The following is a 22,345-nucleotide window of genomic DNA, read 5'->3' as shown; positions in this document are numbered from 1 at the left end:
AGTTACCCATCCATGCGAGTAAGGAAGGGAGGCACATTTTTCTTCTTCTCTGGGATAAAGCTTGATCATTATATACTATTTCATTGAGGGATAGGATACTGTTTTCTTTCCATTTATATTCTTGCATTAATCATGCAAATTGTCTTCCTGGATCTACTTATTTCACTCTGCATCAGTTCATCCAAATATTTCCATGCTTCTTTGAATTTTTCATATCCAAAATTACTTATATAGCTATAATATTCCATTACATTCATGTGCCACAATTTATTTAACCATTTCCCCATTGAGAAGCTATACTTTACAATCAGTTAAAAATAACTGATCTCACAAAAGAATAAAACATATTTTGAATACTTTAGCATACATGGGACTGGGTTTTGTGTGTTTGTTTCTTTATTTGTACTCTTTTGGGTATGTACCTAACAGAGGGATCTCTCAGTCAAGGGGTATGGATTTTTCAGTCAATTTTTAAAAACATAATTCAAAATTGCATTCCAGGGTGATTGGCCCAACCACAGCTTTAGCAACAGTGTATCTGTATGCCTTTCTTTCCAAAAGTTCCCCCAAATTGAACACACGTAGCTGGTGTTCTGTATATTTTGGGGGGTATTGGGTGAAAAAACAATGGTTTTGATTTGTATTTCTATTATTAGTGATTTGGTACAATCTGTTATGTGATCTCTAATGACCCTATTTGGGCTTTTCTTGGCAAAGATCTTGGAGTGGCTTCCCATTTCCTTCTCCAGCTCATTTTTACAGATGAGGAAACTGAGGCAAACAGGGTTAAGTGAATTGCCCAGGGTCACACACTAGTAAGTATCTAAGGCTGGATTTGAACTCAGGTCTTCCTGACGCCATTCCTGAGACACTATCTATTGTGCCACTCAGCTGATCTTGGACCACCTAGCTGCCTAATATTTTTTTTTGAGCAAAACACCCTATGATTTGTAAAAATTATCTTTTTCTCACTTAATTAGAAGCCTATAGGGCATAACCAAGGCATCATCGTCCAACTGGTAGCAACTTACCTCAATTATAGCAAGATACCAATGAGACAACAAACAGCTTCTGAGTGCTCCTCTTACAAAGCCAACCCTATAAAGTGACAGGGAACACCACTACCCAATTCATCTTGTATCTTTTGACTCTAGCATATCATCTGGATTCCAACAGTTCATTCCACATTATGACTTGGGCCTTAATTCATTTCAGATGGCTTTACCACCTAAGTAACTGTGAATCCTCTCTGAACTGTTAACATATATCATTCTGCTACTGAATAGAGGAACTCACTTGACATGGTCTGGGCCAGAGTCAATGAGAAAGAAGAAGAAACATAATATGCTTCTGTAGACAGTCTGGAGGTGAAATGAACTTTAGAGAAAAATCTCTTCCAACCTCCTAACTTAATAGTTGAGGAACCTGAAACTCATGGAGATAAAGTACCTTATTAAAGGCAATGCGGCAAGGGAGTAGAAGAGCAAGGACTGGACCCTAGGTCTCCTAAGTCCTAGTCCAGGGTATTTACCTTAATGCCATATTACATTCATGAGCTGGAATACCTTTAGAAGATAAACTCTGGGAGGCCAAGTCCCCATCTGGTTATGATGGCATTGTTTTGAATAAAGATATAAACCCAGAAGATATCTGGGGCAATCAAAGAGATTTTATATACTTAAGGTTTCTTTAAAATAATAACATTGATTAAATTCAAAATTCAGTGAGCAACCTTAACCATGAAAATTCACTAAATAAATATGTGTCCCTCAGTGTTTTCTAGGGACTCCTTTGTGTTTGAGAGAATATCCCACAAAGTTCACAAGTTGTCTTTATGAATGCTAATCTTTGGATAATCTAGTAAACTCTAAAGTTGTAAGGGACCACAGAGACAATCCAGAGAAAACTTTTAAAAATAAACAAATTGAAATGGAGAGAGGTTAAGTGATTTCCGAAAGATCACACAAGGAACAAGCAACAAAGCTGGTGTTTGAACACAGGAGCTCTGAATCTTGAGTCAGTGCTCTTTCTCCTGTGCCACAGGGGCTTCCTACTTCTGTTTTTCTGTCCCAGGTCAGGAATTAATTCTTTAGTCAAAGTATATCATCAAAAAGGGTGCATTGCTTACTGGGAAATTATTGTGTTATTTATGTTATGTTGTGGTATGGTCTTGTGTTGTTTGTGTTGTTAGAAACAAAGGCCTTTAGGTAATTTGCAAAGTAATTTTCATGCCAGCATGGGTCACTTTATCCTAATAAACTAAGCAAAAATGCTTTCCCTAAGACCATGCTATCCCCTCAATTTATGTCTGCCTTTCTCTTTCCCTTCAGTTCCCCCATCCTGCTGCCTTCATTTCCTCACCTCTCATTCATTCCCAAGTGCCAAGCAATTTGGCTTCTGCTCCCATGATTCCCCTGATGGTGCCTTTCAGCAGTCACAAATCACCTCCTAATCACCAAATCCAAGTCCTTTCTCATTCTTCATTCTCTACTGCATTTGATACCACTGATCACTCCAGCCTTTTTGTAGTTTTCTCCTACCTTCATTTTCATGATTTTGAGTCCCATCTCTACCACTTGCTATATCGAGGATCTTTAAAAATCTCTCATTAACATCATTAACAGATCATTTAACCTCTGCAAGCTTTGGTTCCTCATATGTAAATTATGTAAACCTACTACATAAATGTAAAATGCACTACCTACCTCTGAGAATTGTTACAAGGACCATCCTCTACAAATTGCCGAGTGTTACATAAACATAAACCTTCATTGTTGTATCCCATAGTTCTTTGCCTCATTTCTGGGTGCTCTCAGATTGTATTCAAGCTTAGAGACTTCTCTCTAAAATGTCTTTGGCACATGTACCATTCAGGGTCTCCCAGAGACAGAGAGATGGGAGGGAGAGAGAGAGAGAGAGAGAGAGAGAGAGAGAGAGAGAGAGAGAGAGAGAGTGATAGAGAGACAGAGAGACAGAGAGATGGGAGGGAAAGAGAGAGACACAAAGAGATCGAGAGAGAGAAGAGAAGAGAAGAGAAGAGAAGAGAAGAGAAGAGAAGAGAAGAGAAGAGAAGAGAAGAGGAGAGAAGAGGAGAGGGGAGGGGAGGGGAGAAGAGAGTGATAAAGAGACAAAGAGAGACAGACACAAAGAACCAAAGAGACAGAGAATCAGCTTCCATGCAAGCACTCAGGCTAACAAGACATCAAACATAGAATGGACTTTACTTGACAGAAAACAAAAAGAAATAAAAAAACCCCATGAATTTCTTGTACTCAAACCCATAAAAACTCAGTGTAGTGCAGTGCCTTGTAGTTCTTATATTCTGATTCCTTGATTCAGGAACTCTATTTAGGTACAATGACTTGTCATTTAAGAGCTCTTAATCTGGTGTCTTAGAGGGACCATATGACTATGCAGTTCTCCATGAAGGGAATAGGGAATGGAGACCAAGTCTGTATATAGCTCTTCTTCTCTTACATGTATTTTAAGCTCACCACTCTCTGCAGTGTGCATAGCTTTTAAAGGCCAAGCTCAAAATCAGAATATCTTTAAAAACAGAACAAAAGTCTCATTTGTTGGTAATAAGTACTTGGGACAAAGGGAATTAACATTGTCTAGTAATTGACTGTTCGGAGAACCTCTCTCCAGCTCAGAAGTCAGAAATAAAAGAATCGACATTATTTTAGAGCTGTTTACATTTTCTCCTACTACTACTTTCTTTATCCCCTTCAATGTTCCCACTACCTCCTCAATCAACAATCATTGTACCTACTATGTGCCAGGCACTGGGGATACAAAGAGAGAAAAAAGAAACATTCTAATGGGGAAGATCCCTCTAAGTTGGCATCTCCCAAGGTTCTCTTTCCAGATTTTCTCTTGGTGATCTCGTTGATTCTAGAGGCTTTAATTATAATCCTCTGTCTGTCTCTCTATGATTCTGTCTGTCTTCTACCCTCTCTCCCTCTTAAAATCTGAACCAGCATTTCCAATGGTTTCCTGGATGGCTCTGCTTAGATATCATAATCATACCTAAAATTCATCCTGTCCAAAACTGATTTTACAATTTTCCCTTGATTCCTGTCCCTGACTTGATAATTTCCTTAAATGATATAACTATCTATTATCAACCTTTCACTTCCTTAGTCCTAGAAACTCAAATCATCTTTGAAAATGTTCTCCTCCTCAGCACTCCCCAAATGGTCTCTAGCACCTATCACCTCTCCCCTCTACAATATTCCTTGAATCCCTCCTTTTGATTCCAAATGTCAAGTCTGGTTCAGGCTTTCCTTACTTTTGCATTATTGCTTTAGTTTCTAACTTTTCTCCTTCTCCAATCTCTCTTACCTCTACTTTATCTTATATGCTGTGGCCTTATGAATCTTTATAATGCACAGCTCTGATAATCTTATCCTTTCACTTAAAACACACACACATATAATAGTGTTTATATAGCACTGTTAGGTTTTCAAAGCACTTTAAAAATTATTTCATTTGATCCTCACAAAAACCCTGGGAGGTAGATGCGATTGTTATCCCCATTTAACAGTTGAGGAGATTCAGAAAGACACAGATTAAATGACTTGCCCAGGGTCACACAGCTAGTAAGTGTCTGAGGCAGGATTTGAACTCAGGAAGATGAGTCTTCCTGACTCCAGGTCCAATACTTTATTCGCTATGTTGCCACCTAGCTGCCTCCTTCCTTCCTAGCTCAATGCATCCTTCTATATGAGAGCATTAGAGACTCACCCAGATGCTAGTATCCACTCTCTCCCAACTTGTATATATTTTGTAGATAGATGTAGGTATTCTTTCTGTTTCTCCTGTTAGAATGTAAGCTGCTTGAGGGGAGGGGCTATTTTGCGTTTACCTTTGTATCCCCATAACTTAGCACAGTGCCTGGCACATAGTAGGGATTTGCTGATTGAGGAGTATTAGGGCAGGCTCATGAAAGAGAGGCGTTAGGACTACATGGCCTTGAGAGCCACTTAAAAATGCCGTTTAGGTGCCTATTTGCTCTGATTACAGGTAATAAGGGGCAGCTAGGGGCACCAAAGTACATAGAGCGCTGGGCCTGGAATCAGGAAGACTCATCTTCCTGAGTTTAAATCTGGTCTCAGACACTTATTAGCCATGTGACCCTGGGAAAGTCACTTAAACCTGTTTGCCTTGGTTTCCTTATCTGTAAAATGAGCTGGAGAAGGAAATGGTAAACCATTCCAGTATCTTTACCAAGAAAACCCTGATGGGGTCATGAAGAGTTGGACATAACAGAAATGATTCACCAACATTAAAAGATAGTAAGATACTCTTAAGTGTCTGTGGAGGTCATTGACCAGCTGCTATATATGGCTGGTAAAGGACCTAACACCTGCATCCACACAAGCATTTTTCTTCAAAACAATTAAATCATTAGGGAAGAAAATTATATTCAAGATAGAATATTTGGTCATTCTACAAGGTCCAAAAACACCAAACGTATCTCAAGTATCCATCTGTTATCCTTGAGTACAATGGAAAAGAGTATTGAATTTGCAGTCAAAGGATCTGGATTCAAATTCTGTCTGCTACTTGTTAGCTGTATAACCTTAGGCAAGACATAAACTGCCCTGAGCCTCAGTTACATCCTCTGTAAAATGTGGAGGGAAGGTGCTGGACAAGACAACATCTAAAAGCCTCCCACCTCTAAAATTAAGACCCTCCAATAGAAATAGAACAGACAATTAAGCAATGTTAGGTTGGAATCAGGTAAAATGGTCAGAAGATACGCATGGAGTTTTCAACAGGAGGCATCATCTCATAATCATAGACCATTACAGAGAATTTGACATTCCTTTGGCCTGGTCTTATCCTGATACAGATGAAGAAACTGGTGCCCAGAGAGGGGAATTAGTTTGCTCATTGGGCTGGTTGGTGGTAGAGGCAGGATCAGACCTCAAGCCTTGTTATCATTCTGTCATGTTGACTGTACCCTACCTCAAGCCCCAACCTATGACAAAGGACCAACTTGGACAACTGGTGTCAGAAGAAAGTAACGCACATCATTGTTTCGATCAAAAAATACCATTAATTCAAGTTTTTGATCTACATATTACCAAAGAAGAAAAAGGCAGTGTAATGTTTTTCCTAGTAACATCAAGAGAAACATTTTCCCTTGAAAATGTGTGAGATACAACTCTGCTGGGGGAAAAATAAACGGCTTTCATCCAGAAACTGTGTTTTGCTTTTCTTTTATTCTTTGGTACACATGAATACATGAAAACATACAGCACCCAGAGACATAGCCCATCCAGAGATAATCTCTTCTAATGTGTATCTATTTAAAGAAACACACAGATGGAGGCTTTATGAGCAAGGCTGGTAAGAGTAAATGTAAGTGATTGCAATACTTGTACTTTTAATAAGATTCCTACAATCTAAAGCATAATTTCTCAAGGAACAAATTGTCCTATAAAATTATGTTGCTTAGAAAGGAGCTCAGTTATACTAACATTCCCTGAGGCATTGGGAGGCTCAGTCCTCAATTTGCTTTAGTTGAGTCCCTGGCCTCTTTGTGTCTCTAAGGCCAGAGCAAGCTCTTGGCGTATAGGGAGTCCAGAAAACATTATTTTTCATGAGGAAAAGGTTCAGCATAGCAGGCAGCCAGGGGTCTAGAATAGGGTAAAGGAGGGGAACCCTTCCCAAAGGAAGAGGAAGAACAGGATTTTGCCTGAGTTCATCACCGGGGTGTAGAGAAAATTATATATGCCTTATATCCCTATTGCTTCTCTTAATACTTGGAAAATCCAGAATTAGGAAAACCCCATTGGGACCATGTGACCAACCAATATCACTGCTGACAGGTCAGGCTGAAGCCTGAGGTCCGACCTGCAGCAAATGATGCTCAGGGACCTGACATAGCCATCAACCACTGCCTGTGAATTCGTTACCATTATCCCTTTGAAAGCAAGAGCCAAGTTTGCTGTGCCTTGTTCAAGAAGAATAGATGGGAGAGGTGACCTTTTCAGAAATTATAATTAAGCTAATCTTAATTCAAGTTACTACACCATTTGGGAGGAAACAAAAAAAAATAAACACCACACAGGGAGAGGCATGAATGTGGTCCACAGCTCATTCCGAAAATATTTGTGCCTCTAAAGCTTGCATTGAGGGAGACATTCCTGAACTTGATACAAATGGTTCTGACATTAAGAAAAGTAAACAAGTAAGAAAAATAAAGATGGAAAAATTCTGTGGTCAGTTCGCAAGTGCTTTTTTATTGTTTGAGGCAGGGTTAAAGCCTTTTATAAAGACAGGGATATATGTGTTGCCAGATTGGATATGACATCAGCCTAGTCTTGCTGCCCCTGCCCAGAACTCTTGTTGCCCATAATATGTTGTGGACAAAACATGTGTTGATGTTTCTCAGCAAAGAGCTAGGGTGGGGTTCAAATGTAGCTAACTCAAGGCATTCCCCTAGTGCTATTGTTCAGATCAGAGAGAAAGGTATTTTCCCATTATTTATGCCAAAGGGGAAAACAAAATACAAAAACCAAACATTTCTAATTCTTTTTTTTTCTTAAGGACCACATTACAAATTTGTATAAGTAATTAATTAGTGAAGGCTATATAATCAACACAGGAACTTTGCCCCCTAGGTCTTCTGTCTCATGGGCAATTCATTTGTTGTGACTATTTTGAATTCTTATGCCAGGAACTCTTTTAAACCTATAATCATTCCAAAGGTAAGTTCCAGGTTGTCCACACAAGGACACGAAAGGCCCATGGCGTCACATACCCATCAAAATAGGATGGCCAGTTGGCTACAGGAAAGACTTGGTATTCACCAACCCAGAGTAGAATTCTCTTTCAGGTTCACTTTGAAAGGTTCCTATTTTAGATCTAGCCACCCCTAGATAAATCTTGCTTTGGGAAACCTGTGCGGATAACAGGATGCTAAGTACTTGGTCTGAATTTAAATTGAAAAAAAAAAAAAGCCAAGGCTTTTTTTTTTTTCCTGTTTCATCAACTATTTCCTTAATTACCTTCTAAGTGGGTACTTCCCATGTAAATCTCATGATCGCTCATCCCAGGTGGTGTCACTATTACAAAACCACCATGGATACTCAAAGATACTGCCCCGATTCAAATACTACAGATTTCATTCCCTATAGCTCTTGATGTTCAAAGAATCTGTCGTCTTTCCTGAAAGACTTGCGTGGAGGAGAAAAGGGGGTTGTTGTTTTCTTCCCCCTTCAATTCTTGGTGGTTGTTCGTTGTTCATCCCTGGAGTGTAGAGGAAATTATATATGCCTTATATCCCTATTGCTAGGGTCATTCTACTTCTTAGGGACTCAAAAAAAAATCCCAGATCAGATGCCTTAAGGAGGGGTAAACCAGGTATAGACAGGCGCACCTAGTCTTATAATTGTGTCCAGACCACAAAGACAATATCTGACAAGAAATGTACTAGCCCAAGTATGGACAAAGGCAAGTTTTAAAGTATAGGTGATAAAAAAAAAAAAAACAGGCCTGCCACCAAACTGAAAAGGAGCCATGTTCCAAAATACCCATAGTAAGGCCTGGCTCTGGAGAGGGAGCAAAGTCTAAGTCTGGAATGCAGGAGCCCTTTACCAATCTAAATTCCACTGATTTGGTATCAGGACTTGGGGAAAAAATATTTACTAAAACCAGAAGTTTGTATCATTTGGAAGCAAGTCACGAAATATCCCTGACAGCAAATATCCTTCCTCAGAGGAATGATAGACCTTGAAGCTCTGCTTGTGATAAAGATGCTTTGGGGGCTAGGGGTGTTGGGGGGAGGGTGGGGAGGGTGGGAGTGGGTGTTCTATATGTATGTGAGCGTGAAATGTGAGTGTCTATCTTTTGGAAACACAGATAGGAACGGAGGCCTCCCTGCCCTTCCCCACCATCAGAACCATTTTTGTTTTGTAAAAACCATTTGGATATTCCACACAGCTCTCACTCAACAGGCAAGCTGAAGACAGGAGTCTCTCCGACTGGCAAAAGCTAACTGAGCATGCTCACAGGGGCCCCAGGTGTGACCTCTGCTCCCCAGCGAGCTGTGGATGGACCAGGCAATCTATCATGGTGTTCATCCTGTCAGCCCCGATGCCTGGCTGCAGCTGTCTGTCATGCTGGTGGATGAGACCTGCTTAAAGGCAATCATGTCAATCTCTATGTGACGACTCAGACTAAGACAGAAGGATGATCTTGACAGGCCTGGCAAAGTCAGCAGAAGGTACTAGAACACTGAGGCGGCTTCCTTGATGGCACAAATGCAAGTGGGCTGGTTAGTTTCTTTTTTCTTTTTCTTTTCCTCTTTTCTTTGTTTCTTTCTTTTTCTTCCTGTTACTTATTCTCATGAAATTGGGCCAGGCAGGCTGGTCTCAGCCTTAGAGCTGATCATCTCGGATAAACCTGTTGCCCTCGGAGTTTTTCCCATAGTAAATATAGTGACACCTTCCTAGAACACCTGCAAATAAAAGGAAACACGTTATTAGAGGTGCTGCAGTGGGTAGAGGGGGAGCTGCAGGGAGCAGGGGTGTAATGGGATCTCGCATCAAGCTGCTGGCAGCAAACGAATTAAGCAGCAGAAAGGAAGTACTCTATCTTCTCGTCTTCAGAGCTGCCACTCTGCAGGCAGCCCCCACAGCACCTGGGAATGTCTCGCCCTCTTCTGTGGTTTGTATGCTCACAACGGGTTTATAGAGACTTACTTCCATCCTTACTCACAATAATTCCAGGATCTATGATTTTGTAGATGTGAGCCTTCCATCAACCAGAGCAGATTGCGACCACTCTCTGACCTACTTGATGGTGGATAAAGGTGCCTGCCGCTGCAGAATGCATGACCCTGTACTCAACCTGGAGATAGCTTGTCCTAAGAAAACAGACATACAGTTTGACACCAGGTCCATAACTCAAAACCTTTCCAGCCTGGTAAGACTGGCCAAGGGTAGAGTTGTAGTCTCTGAGAACCCTTAATCACCACCATACCACCAGGAGATGCCAGGGAAGGATTTAGTGGAGGTTTTCAGGTAAACTACAAAAAAAAAGACAATGGTGTCCAGGCACATGCTGGAGACAGTTCTTATGGGTGCCTGATTGTTAAATTTTTCATTGTGAGCATTTATGCTTCAGAAATCAGCCAACGTTACAAACTAGGGCTCAATTTCTTGTTTTGTTGATTGTTTAGACATGAAAAAGTGATAGAGAAATGTTAATAATTCTGATTAAACATAAAAGTGCATCCAGCATACTTTTATGGTTTTGTTTTTTGGAGAGCTGGTTGTTAAACATTTCCCAGTATAACCCTGATATTCCCCTCCCCTGAATACATATGCCCTCCTATGGGATCACAGAATCTCAGAGTGGGAAGCAGCCTTGGAGTACATCTGGGCCTAGTCATACTTGAACAAGAATTCCTTCTATGACATATCTAACAAGTGGACATCCAACTTTTCTCTGTAGAGTTCTAGTGTTGGGAAACTCATTACCTCCTAAGGCTGCCCACTGAATTTTTTAAATTGCTCAAATTGTCAGCAAGATTTTCCTTACCTCAAGCCTAAACTTGCCTTTCTACTAAATCTATCTCTCCTAGTGTTACCTAGGACTAGTCTATAACTAGGACAAGCCTACTCCCTCTTCCATGTGACAGCTAATCAGTCAGATGATAAACATTTATTAAGCTCCTACTATGTGCTAGGCACTGTTTTAAGAGACTTTGAAATACTTAGACAGCTAGAATGCCACCTATACCTCCTATAGTCATTCCAGAAATAGCAAAAAGAAAAAAAGAAGGAAGGAAGGAAGGAAGGAAGGAAGGAAGGAAGGAAGGAAGGAAGGAAGGAAGGAAGGAAGGAAGGAAGGGAAGAAAGGGAGAAAGGGAGGGAGGGAGGAAGGGAAGGAAGCATTTATTAAGCACATATTTTTGTGCCAGGCACTTTGCTAAGAGCTTTAAAAAGATTATCTCATGTGGTCTTCACAACAACTCTAGGAAGTAGGTGCTATTATTATCCTCATTTTAAGTTAAGGTAAGTGGGCCATACAGAGGTTAAGTGACTTGCCCAGAGTCACATAAACTATGTGTCTCAAGCTAGATTTGAACAAAGGTGTTCCTGATTGTAAGACCTGGGCTCTATCCATTGTATCACCTAGCTGCCCCTAGTAGTGATGAAATGTAACTTGAAAGTAATAGGAATATCTTGAAACAGTTATTACTTCCCTCCTTCCCTCCAATCTTCCTTGTTTCCCTCACTCCCTCTCTCCTTCTTGCCTTCCTTGTCTTCCTTCCCTCCTTCCTTCCTTCCCTCCTTCCTTCCTTCCTTTCTTACTTCCTTTCTTTCTTCTTTCTTTACTTCCTTCCTTCTTTCCTTCCTTCCTTTCTTCCTTATCTACACAAAGATAAAAAATGAAATAGTTCCTACCCTTAAGGAGCTCACATTGTACCAGAAGAAAACACCAAGTACAAAATAACTGTCAATCAATCAACAAACATTCATTAAACACCCAGTATATAACAGTTCCTCCTTGAGGGCAAGGACAGTCTTTTGCCTTTTTTTTTTTTTTACAAAAAAAAGTATTTAGCACATAGTAGGCATTTCATAAATATTTAATGAATTAAACTGAATTTTTATTATCACTTGATGAGAAGCTGTGGATATGTTTTGATCTACACATTGGAAGGAACCTTAGATTAATGAGCTGAAAGCCCAGGTTACTCAAGAAAATGACAGCTTTCTAGATCATCATAGTTCAGGTCTAAGATGCAATCATCCCATGGGTGGTTGATATTCACAGACAACCAAGGTATATGTCAAGGTGTGTCACCACATCCTGGTGATACAAGTATTTGCTTTCCATCAACAAATTAATGGGGAAAAATCTGTGACTCTAAACGCGACACTCCTATACATGGAGACTACGGAAGGCCGTAAGTAGTCCCTAGTCATACATTTAAATCAATTCATCTCTCATTTATGAAACCTCCTTTTCAGTTCACTCCCCTACCAAAAAAAATCAAATTTGCCTATAAAAATTATGAGAAGAATTAAGAGGAATGAAATTTTTTCTATGCTCCAGGATTTATCATTTATAATCACTCCCTCTCATCAGGTCTCATTTGATTTGATTTGATTTTAGGGGAAGCACCAAACTAAGCTACACAAATTTCCATTGTAAAATTGGTAGGACTTCTGGCATCTTCTCTCAAGTGTGCTCAGACAATAAAGACAAGCTCAGATAAGAAAGATATTCCTATACATTAATTCAGGAATCATGAATCTGTTTAATTTTTTTTCCTCCACCAACACAGATTGAAACTCCTCTAAGTCTTGATTGTTATTTTTTTTCTTTTTTTTGAGACTTAGTTTCCCTATATTGCCTAATTTGGAAGTCCAGCAGCCACAAATGGGCGCCATATTCATTGGCACAGAAACTTTAACCTGCACCTGGGCCAATTCACCCCTCCTTGGCGTCTAACTCCTGAAAGCTAACCATTTTGGTTCCAGACAGTTCCCAGTTGGTTTAGCACACTGCAGCTAGAACTCTAACTCAAGTGATCTGTGATCCATTAGACACCTCAACAGCAGGGTATTGGCCTGTGCCACCATGCCTAGCCACATGGATTGTCTTTAACAGTTGTTACGGCTGAAAAATTTACCATTCAGTGACCAGCTCGGGAAGTAACTCTTTGAGCTGAGTTGAGTTGGTCCTCAAAAAAAAATAGACATATTATCTATATCAGACCCATATTCCAAAGCTTTCCTACATGAAAGAAACTACCAGAGGCTGTGGTCCACTGGCAGAAAACTCAAGAACCCATGGTCACCATCAGAGGTGATGACCTCTCCTATGAAATGGAACAGTAGGGATAGGTGGAAGCTTTTCCCATCAGGTTTCCTAAAACTTGGATAATGTTTCTGGGGGTCATTTTCCTTCAATTACAGAACCCACGATCTTAATTCCTACGTGTCAGCCAGACCCAAGGCTCCGAATTTCCAATAGTCATTTGCAGCCTAGAGCCACAGATTATGGATGAAGTGGACACATTTGGAAGGCCTCTCCTACCCCTTTCCCATGGTGGGGAGGGGACCTCTGATATTCCACCTGGTGGGAAGAGCAGAGCCCCTCTGCATCTTGTGCTGAGTTCTGTAGCACTGGGTTACTTGTATGTCGTTAGTTTCCAGGGCAGAGGGGACTTGCATTTTGGGACTTTGGTAGCAGAAAGAGTAGGGTACTATATTGTTCCTCTTCGTCAGTAGGAAGGGCATTTTTAAGGGAAAAAAAGTCTCCATTACAGTGTTAAACTGATAATCCCTATTATTATGCCTTCTTTTACCTCACACCATGGGTAAAGATAACCGACAGATAAATTCCACACTGTCTAGGATGCCCAAAGCTAATAATTCAATAATTGATTAGCAGACAAGAAACTCTGTCTCCTATCTCTTGAAACGCAACAAACTGCCTGCAAAGCCAATCACTGACCAGTCATGGACCAATTATGACTAAACATTTTCCATGCATTGTAAGAAACTGTCGGAAATGATTCATATTTAGGAAACTACTCACCCCATACAGATACACTCTCCATGTGCCATTTTAGCCTTCTCCTTGCCCATGCTTGTAATAAAATGTATAGAATAAACATTTTTACTGACTTGCATTCTAAATTGTGAAAAAAAAATGGGCTTTCTTGCCATGAACAGAGTTTTGTGGAGCAAATTCTGCTTTGCAACAGGGTTTGTGTTTCCTGCAGCCCCAAGACCTGAGGAATTTCAGATGCTTTTCAAAATTCACCCAGGCTCCTTCCAATATAATTGATTCAAATAAGCTACTCAAGAACCTAGAAAGCTAGGGCTGCGGGATGTTAATTTCTTTGTACAGCATTGGGACAGCATGAATTTTTATGAAAAGAAATGGATAAGGTTGTCATATTTCATAAAAAATACATTTGTCCTTTTGAGTAAAACCACGAATGGCTGAGTTACAATATCCTTGTGAGCCCCTCCACCCCATTTCTCCCTCTCTCTTTCCCTCCTCTATTCCCTCCCTCTTTCCTCCCTCTCTCTTTCCCTTCTTCTCTTATTTCCTGCTTCTTTCCTTCCTTTCCTCTCTCTCCCTTCCTCTTTTCTCTCTTCCTCTTTTTCCCTGCTTCTCTCCCTCTCTCCTTCCCTCCTTCTCTCTTTCCCTCCCTCTCCTTCCCTCTCCACTTCCTTCCTTTTTCTTCCTTCTCTTCTGCTTCTCTTTCTCTCCTTTCTTCTTTCTCTCTTTCCCTCTACCCTTCCTTCTTTTTCTCCCCCTCTCCTTTAATTCTTCTCTCTCCTTCCCTCTTCTCTCTTTTTTCCTTCCAGCCTGTTGCCATTTTAGCATCCAGGGACATGATTACTTTCCCTAAGCTCATCTCTGGTGTGAATTTCCATTTTGGATCTCATGTAATCAAATGTCAAATGGAGCAAGGAATCATCTTGGAATGTGGGCTGGAGGTTCTTACAGGCTGGGCTCTAAATTGGAGGGGCATGAAATGTTTATTAAGTATATTCCCAGGGCCTCTTTTTCAGGCTGGCTCTGATAAAAGCCCTTTTTGAGGTGCACCCTGTTTCTTTGGGCCTGGAAGCAAGACTGCTTTTCGACATCCCAGGGAGAGAGTGCCGTTTGATGAATGCAGGAGACGGCAGCTAGGTGTCAGCTCTTAGAAAATGAGGCAAGGACATGAGGTATTAATATTGTCAATGATCTCTTGACAGGAAAACAGATACTGCATTCACCGTCAGATTTAAATAGACATCAAGCACGTTAATGACACAGGGGCAGACTTCAAACAAAGAAGGCTGTGTGGTGGTGAGGAGAGCCAGTCTCCGAACTGGCGAATGCCTGATCCGAAAAGACATTGTCAGGAGTACAGACAGGCCCGGGATTGTGTACAGTGACAGAAAACAGAGATGCTGACAGAGATACCGAGGCCATATTATGCCAAGTATATTCTAACGCTGTCTACTGCCCTAACTAAAGCTGACATCATTTCCTATCACTTGTAGTATTCTCCTCCTGCTCCTGCAAAAAAAAAAAAAATCTCCCCAGACATCATTACAAAACCCGCTGCAGTTGTAAAGTTCCTAGCAGGCCTGTTCTGTCATGAAGGTTGGGTCTCGAGGCCTAAGGAGAACCTTAGTCAATCTAAATTTGTAGTTTGCAGGATTGGGGGGGTTGGGGGCAGGGCACTTTCATTTCGACTTGAATCCCCATCACTTGAGGTGATGGGAGCGCTAAAGTGTGAGGAGCTGTCACCTCAAATCCCATCCTGAGAGGAAGATGCTCAGTTGTTGGGCAGGCATCTCAGCAGAAGCACAGGGACTGTCTGGCAGCCGAACAGCGGCTGCTCGCCTAGGGAGAAAGGTGCTCGGGCTAGTGACAGTTAAAGTCAGCTGGAATTTTTGAACTCTGGCAGCCTGTGATTGCTTAAATTAAGCAAGTGTTGTCTCCTCGGAGACTCCCTCTCCCCTGGCTTCTCCACCTAGATTCCCACTGGCCTTCCCAGCTGGGATGTGATTGTTTCATAAATGGAGCCCGTTTAAAAAAAAAATTAAAAGGCCAAAAAATAAAAAAAAAATAAATAAAAAAACACCGAAAAAAGGGCCAAACCTGTGTGTTGTTCTGGGACTTCAGAGTTCATGAAAGGTTGTTTATCAAACGACAAGCTTGGCTCATAAAGGAAGGGAGGTGACCATTTTCCTCTCTCCCTTTCTCCTGTCTTCCCAGATCTCCCTCTGTTTCCAGCTATATCAACTGATATAAATGATGAAGATGACACCAGGCCCATTCCCCTCTGGAGGACATTGGATGGCTGGTGCGCCAAAGGTCCAAATTTGGAAAACCGCTGCTTATACCTCAGTAGGAGCCTGTTTCCGGGCACATCTGCAATGCATTTATTTGTTTGTATCTCCTCGACTTATTATGTCTTGGGACTGGAGGAAATACAACACATTCAATGACATATGTGGTGTTTTTAATTAAAATAGCTGGCTCTGGTCATAATAAGCTAAGCATGCTTATAATATATCAGTGCAACGCACAGCTGTCAGAGCACAGCGGCTGTTCGGGGGCCCCTGAAAGATGACGATGTATGGTCTCCTGAGGGATCATCTCTTGCCAAATGAGACTCCTAATTTTTCTTAAGTGGCCATCTCCACCATCACCATAAGCTCTTAAAACTATAATTATGAAAAAATTGTATTGGGAAGAATCTGTTTTAAAGACGCCCTTTATCTTTTCAATGTTTTCCCCCTCTGGAATGCGTGTTCTAATTATGCAGGTTAAGTTACAGCCCTGAAGATGCCTGTGGGGAGCCAGGAATTAGCCTCTTTCCATGCAGTGACAGTATCACTTGGAGGGTTGGCTGGGGGAGACCCAATTGTCCTAAGACTTGAGTTTTTTTAGATAGGAAAGACCATCCAGGGTGTATTGGTTGATCTTTGATTGCCAGGGTACCACAGGCATCTTCTTCGGCAGACTACCTACCCCAGGAAATGTGATTGAAGCCACTTCCATCTTTCCTTGGGGTTTAGACTGAAAACCTAGAATTCAGCTGATCCAAGATATAAATGTTTAAATGAATGGGAAGTGATGATTGTCTCCACTTTTTGGCAGAAATTACATTCCTCTGTCTTACTCCCCTCTGGATTGAGAAATTCCCTCTATATCTATTAACATAAGTTCCACTAGCCACAGTACCAATGGATCATAATTGGTGGAGATGGTATTTGAACTCAGGATTCTAAAACCACTGCTCTTTCCACTTATCATGCTGCTATCCATCCAAGAGAAATAAAGAACTGCTCAATACAGCAATAATAATATCTGACTTCTACAAAGCACTTCAAAATTTGCAAAGAAGTTTGCATACATTGTCTCCTTTGAGACTTACAACATCCTTGAGATATAGGTAAGGATTTTTTTTGAGACAAATGCCATTTATATATAAGTAATAGACACAGTAGGACCTTATGTTCTTTAGCCCTTTTAGTCAAGTATTATTGTTATTACCATCATCATCCTCATTACTATTATAGTGTACCACATTTTTATATAGTCAACTGTAATGGTAAGAAAAATATGACAACAATAATTGGCAATTGTATAGACATTTGTACTGTCTATATTTTTGTATATGTATTTACATATCTATACAATACATATATCTATACATACAATATCTATATTTGTATGTATTGTCTATACGTACAAAGGTATAGGCATTTAAGGTTTCAAAAGCACTTAATTCCTATTGTCTCATCTAGGCCTCTAACCAGCTCTGTGAAGTAGGCATTACTTATGTGATTATCCCATTTTATCAATGAGATAATTGAGGATGTCATTCTTCAGCCTTATCTGACTCTATGACCCCATTTGGGATTTTCTTGGCGAAGATACTAGAATGTTTGGCCATTGCCTTCTCCAGCTCATTTAAAGGATGAGGAAACTGAGGTAAACAGGATTAAGTGGCTTGTTCAGGGTCACCTAGCTGCTAAGTATCCGAGACCAATTTGAACTCACACAGATGAGTCTTAATGATTCCAAGCCTAATGCTCTATCCACTGTACAACCCAGCTCCCTAGCTGAGGTAAAAAGATTGTCCTTGAGTCACACAGCTAACCAGTGTCCAAGGAAATATCCAAACTCAGTTTTTCCTGATGCTAAGCCTAGAACTCAATGTACTATGCCAAATGCTGTCTTGGGTTGTGTTTGATCTATGAGAGATGATATTCTTAATATTTTGCTGAAGGAACACATATGAACTGTGTGATCCTTGGCAAATTTAAGTTCAGTTCAGTTCAGTTAATTTCAATCAACCTAGGTTTTCTCATCTGTAAAAAGAGGATAATAAACAATGTTATATCATAGGGATATATAATGATTTTTAAGGTTCAAATGATAAAACACATGCGAAGTGATTTGTAGACCTTATAAAGGACTCTATAAATGTGAGCTATGATTATTGTATTATATACAAAAGCTTATTAGACTAGTTGGTATACATTTAACTAGTAGATATACAATTATGAAACATGGAGAAATTATAAATTTAAATATTAGGAATTCAACCACCACTCTTATCTAACATTTCTTATTAAGAAGCTTTTTGTGAGCAGAGCTGGACAGAGAATAAGGAACAATGACTTCTTTTCTCTAACATTCTTCCAGCTGTAAATGGATGATTCCATAATCCTGACCTCTATGTGCTTATATTTAGATGCTAGTGACAGAAAAAGGTAAAGAATACAAGGTTGTCCACATGAACTCTCCTTTCTCTGCCCCTTAAGATGTTTCTGGGAGGGCTGATCCCCCAGTTCTAATTGAGTCAGTAGGGTCAGTTGTCTCTGCAAAGCTCGCTTCTGGATTGGCCGGCTATGACAAAGGACGTCTACCATGCTCAGTTCATACAGATGCTCTCCCTTTCCTCTCTCACCACCCCTCCCACCCCCAGGGACCAAGGAACCAAGTCTCTTTTCCCTTATTATCACCAAGAATGTCAAAATAACATTTAGGGCTAAATGAAATGTTGGAGAAAGAAGTGGAAACTTCCATTTGGTGAAGGATTAAACCAGAGGAGCAGCTGCAAACAGTTTGTTTAGAGAGGCCTAATAAATTACTCCCAACCCTGGCCAGTCTGGGGCTGAGCTTGGGAGGACTCTGAGCCGGGTTTCAGATATGTGAATAAAAACATAATACAATTTGTGCACCTGAATTTGAGCCCTCCCCCTAATGTTTTTTGTCTTCCTAAAAGTATCTGTGGTTCTAACAAGGACCATTCAGCCAGGAGAAGATTTTGGGAGCTAGAGGACCCCTTGGTCTACCAGTTCTACTAAGTGATGTTAAGTATCTATTGATAGTGATGAGAGAAGTTGTATGATGAAAGTTGGAAACAATCTTTTTTGGTTGAGGATCTGGATGTGTTATTGTGTTATGGATAATCATAAAATATTCAAATCAATTTAGTTCAATAAACATTTATCAAGCACCTACTGTGTGCCAGGCACTGTGGTAGGCATTGGGGATACAAAAACATTCTCTACTCTTAGGAAGCTTAAATGGGGGGAAAAGGAAGGTGGGAATGAAACAACTGATCAAGTAAATATAAAGTTGTTATTTACATTATTAACCAAAGGGATAAGAAAAGGCCTCAAGGAGGAGCTGAGACCTGAGCTGAGCCTTAAAGGGATAAAAGGATTACAACATTCTGATTGAATTGAATTCAATTGAATCAGAGCATAGGCTGTAAATCAAATATATTCTTTGTACATAGTTATGCTCAAGTGCTAAGGAGAAATGCAAAAACAAATTGAAAAGATCTTAGAGAAACGACTTTCTCCATATTGGCAAAAATTGGATAGAAAGTCATAGCCTCAACCCCTACTCTTCCTGTCCTATTCATACACACCCATCTGAAGTCCCTAGCTTGCCTTGAAGGGGATTTTAAGTGAGACAAGAGAGGAGTCACAATGGATATGGATGGAGACTTTCCTCTAGTTCCATTTGGTCATGGAGAAGACAGAGAAGTGAATATTTCTAAATGATATGCTTCAGGTTACAAAAATGCATATGTGGTTGGAATTTGGCCAAATGTCTTGTTCTATTGTTTGTTAATATTGGTAAGGATTGAAGTGACATATGTCTTATTAAGTCTGGGATGGTAGTAAGACTTCATAAAGCCGAAACTTGCCTCTCTGTAATTTCTACACATTGGTTTTAAGGTCTATCCTCTAGAGTTTCACAGAATGAGTTTAATGTTTCTTCTAGATGACAGCCCTTCAAACGTTTGAAGACAGTGATTATGTTTCCCTCAATCTTTTCTTTTCCAATTTACACACTCCGAACTCTCCACAGGTCCTCATATTTCATGATAATGGCCCTTTTACCATCCGGGTTTCCAACCTTTGACTGAGCTCTACATTATCAATATTTCTCTTAATGCATGGGGCACTGACCTGATTATGTCTACATAGCACAGGATAGAGTGACACTATTATCTCTTTTGTTGTATATATCATGTTGTTATTCATGAAAGCTGAGGCTGTACTGTAGATTTTTGGTCACTTGCCACACTGCTGAATCTTTTCAAGTTGGAAGTCAACTAATATCTACAAGTCCTCTTTTCTCTTGAATAACTATTCCTCAAATAATATTCCCTTGCCCTCTACTTGTACATTTGGTTTTTGAACCCTAGTGTATTCCTTTACATTTATCATGAATACATTCCATCTTTTTATCTTAGGCCTATCACTCTAGCTGATCGAGATCTTTTTGGATCCTGATCCTCTTATCCAACTTTCTAGTTCTTCTTTCCTAATTTGCATCATCCACAAATTTGAAAAGCATATCATCTCTTTCTTTATTCAAAATACTTCAAGACTTGGAGGGTCTATTATTTCGTGGAAAATGAAGATTAAAACTCTTATATAACTACATAGATCAGGATGACACGCATTTATTAAGGGTTAACTAGGTGCCAAGACCTTTGCTAAATACTAGGAATATAAATACAAGCAGAAAGAAAGAAAGTCTCTGCCCTCAATAAGCTTAGAGTTTAATGAGGGAAGACAATAAATAACAGCCTGGAGAAGAACGCATCAGAGGAAGAGGTCATAGGGGCAGAAAGTACTTCCAATTTGTGGAGTCTATGGGTAAAGATAGCTTCCAAGGTATAGAGTTTTCTGTAGTATGGTAGAGGAAGACCAAGAAAGAAAAAAAGAGAGTCAGGAGTGCAACCTGGAATGATGGTCTTTAAAAGCTTCTGTGGCTGAAATATTCATAACTTCAAGGCTAATCTGATGATATAGCTCTCCTAAATTAGCTAGGTCGATTCTTTGACAGTGGATGTATAATCTATCACTAGTACCATTTAAGATAAATATACTTAATAAGACAGAGGCCTGCCATAACAATAAACTCCTCCCTCCAGGATGACATTAATCCACTAACCAGCATTTCAGGTATGGACAAGCCTTTTCACCTCCTTCTGCTTACTCACAAAGCTACCACCCTGGTTCAGCCCCTTTTCATCTTTCACCAAGACTAATAAAATAGCTTCCAATTGGTCTCCCAGCTTCCAGCCTCTACAGTCTCAATTACATTCTTTACATAGGTGCCCCCAAAATCTTCCTAAGATTTCCTAAGAAAGATTCAAGTCATGTCAATCCTCTGCCCCAAAATCCTCAGTGTATTCCCACTGTTTATGGAATAAAATACAAACTCTTGGCCCTTGCATTTAAGGCCACCCACAAGCTGGTTCCAACCTACCCATCCAGCTTAATTTCATCTCATTTCCCTTCTTAAATTCTAACTGATCAGTGAACTTGAAACTCTTATCTCCCACCCCCATGCATTTGCACTGTCCATTCTCCAGAACCAGATTGTATCTTCTCCTCCTCTGCAACTCTCTGAATCAAGGCTCAATTCAAGTACCATCTTCTCTACAAAACCTTCCCTGATTCCCCAAGCAGTTGATGCTTTATCCCTCCACAAATTATGATAACTAGAATTTTTATCATGCTTTATGGTTTACAAAGCACTTTATAAATATTGTCTCATCTTATCTTCACAACCAACCTGGGAGGCAAGGGCTACTATTAACCCATTTAATAGATAAAGAATCTGAGGCAAAAAGAGATTAAATTACTTACCCAGGGACATGTAACTAGTAACTATCTAAAGCTAGATTTGAACCCAGGTCATCCTGATACCTGGTCCAGAGCTCTATCCAGCACAACACCTAATTGCCTGATATAGATGTATGTACATGATGTATATACTTCTTTGCTTGCATATTATATCTTCCCTATAGAATGTAAGTTTCCTGATGGAAGGGACTGATTCATCTGTCATTTTCTATTCCTATTATCAAAGCCTTTCAAATAGTAGGTGCCCCCTTCCCTCATTAAACATTCACAAAGTGTTTCAATGATACATTCTAGAATTATATGAAGGATCCATATTAAATTCAGTAGTATATACTTTTCAAAATCTAATGTTTTTCCTCCTTTTGAAATTCCGGGCAATGTTTTCCTGTCTCCAACCTTCTGGTGCCTTTCCAATTTTCTATAGTTCGTCAGAGATTTTTGATAGCAGTTCAGTAATCATATCTGTGAGTTCCTTTAGTATCCTGGCATATAATCCAGCTGGCCAGGAGACTCATTTGAACTAATTTAAAGCATCTAGACACCCTCTATCTTCTCACCCATCTTGGGCTTCAATTCCCTTTTAACCATGTTTGCTCTGCCCACTCCTGTCTGAAGATTATTTTGTTTGATTGAGAAGATGACAGTGAGGGAGAAGCTGAAAGATTTTG

At 40.1% G+C, this 22,345-nt stretch overlaps 1 protein-coding gene across 1 annotated transcript in view; it reads right to left on the bottom strand.

Annotated features, from left to right (window-relative positions):
• Positions 1–9,392: 9,392 nt before the first annotated feature.
• Positions 9,393–22,345, bottom strand: part of LRMDA (leucine rich melanocyte differentiation associated) — a 1,324,152-nt gene continuing 1,311,199 nt past the window's right edge. The window contains 1 exon segment of the mRNA XM_036736266.1: positions 9,393–9,472. Within this exon segment, the coding sequence (XP_036592161.1) occupies positions 9,393–9,472 (80 nt within the window).

Source organism: Trichosurus vulpecula, chromosome 8 (assembly GCF_011100635.1).
Source record: "Trichosurus vulpecula isolate mTriVul1 chromosome 8, mTriVul1.pri, whole genome shotgun sequence".
NCBI classification, from domain to species: Eukaryota; Metazoa; Chordata; class Mammalia; order Diprotodontia; family Phalangeridae; genus Trichosurus; species Trichosurus vulpecula.
This window is presented reverse-complemented; position numbering and strand designations above follow the sequence as displayed.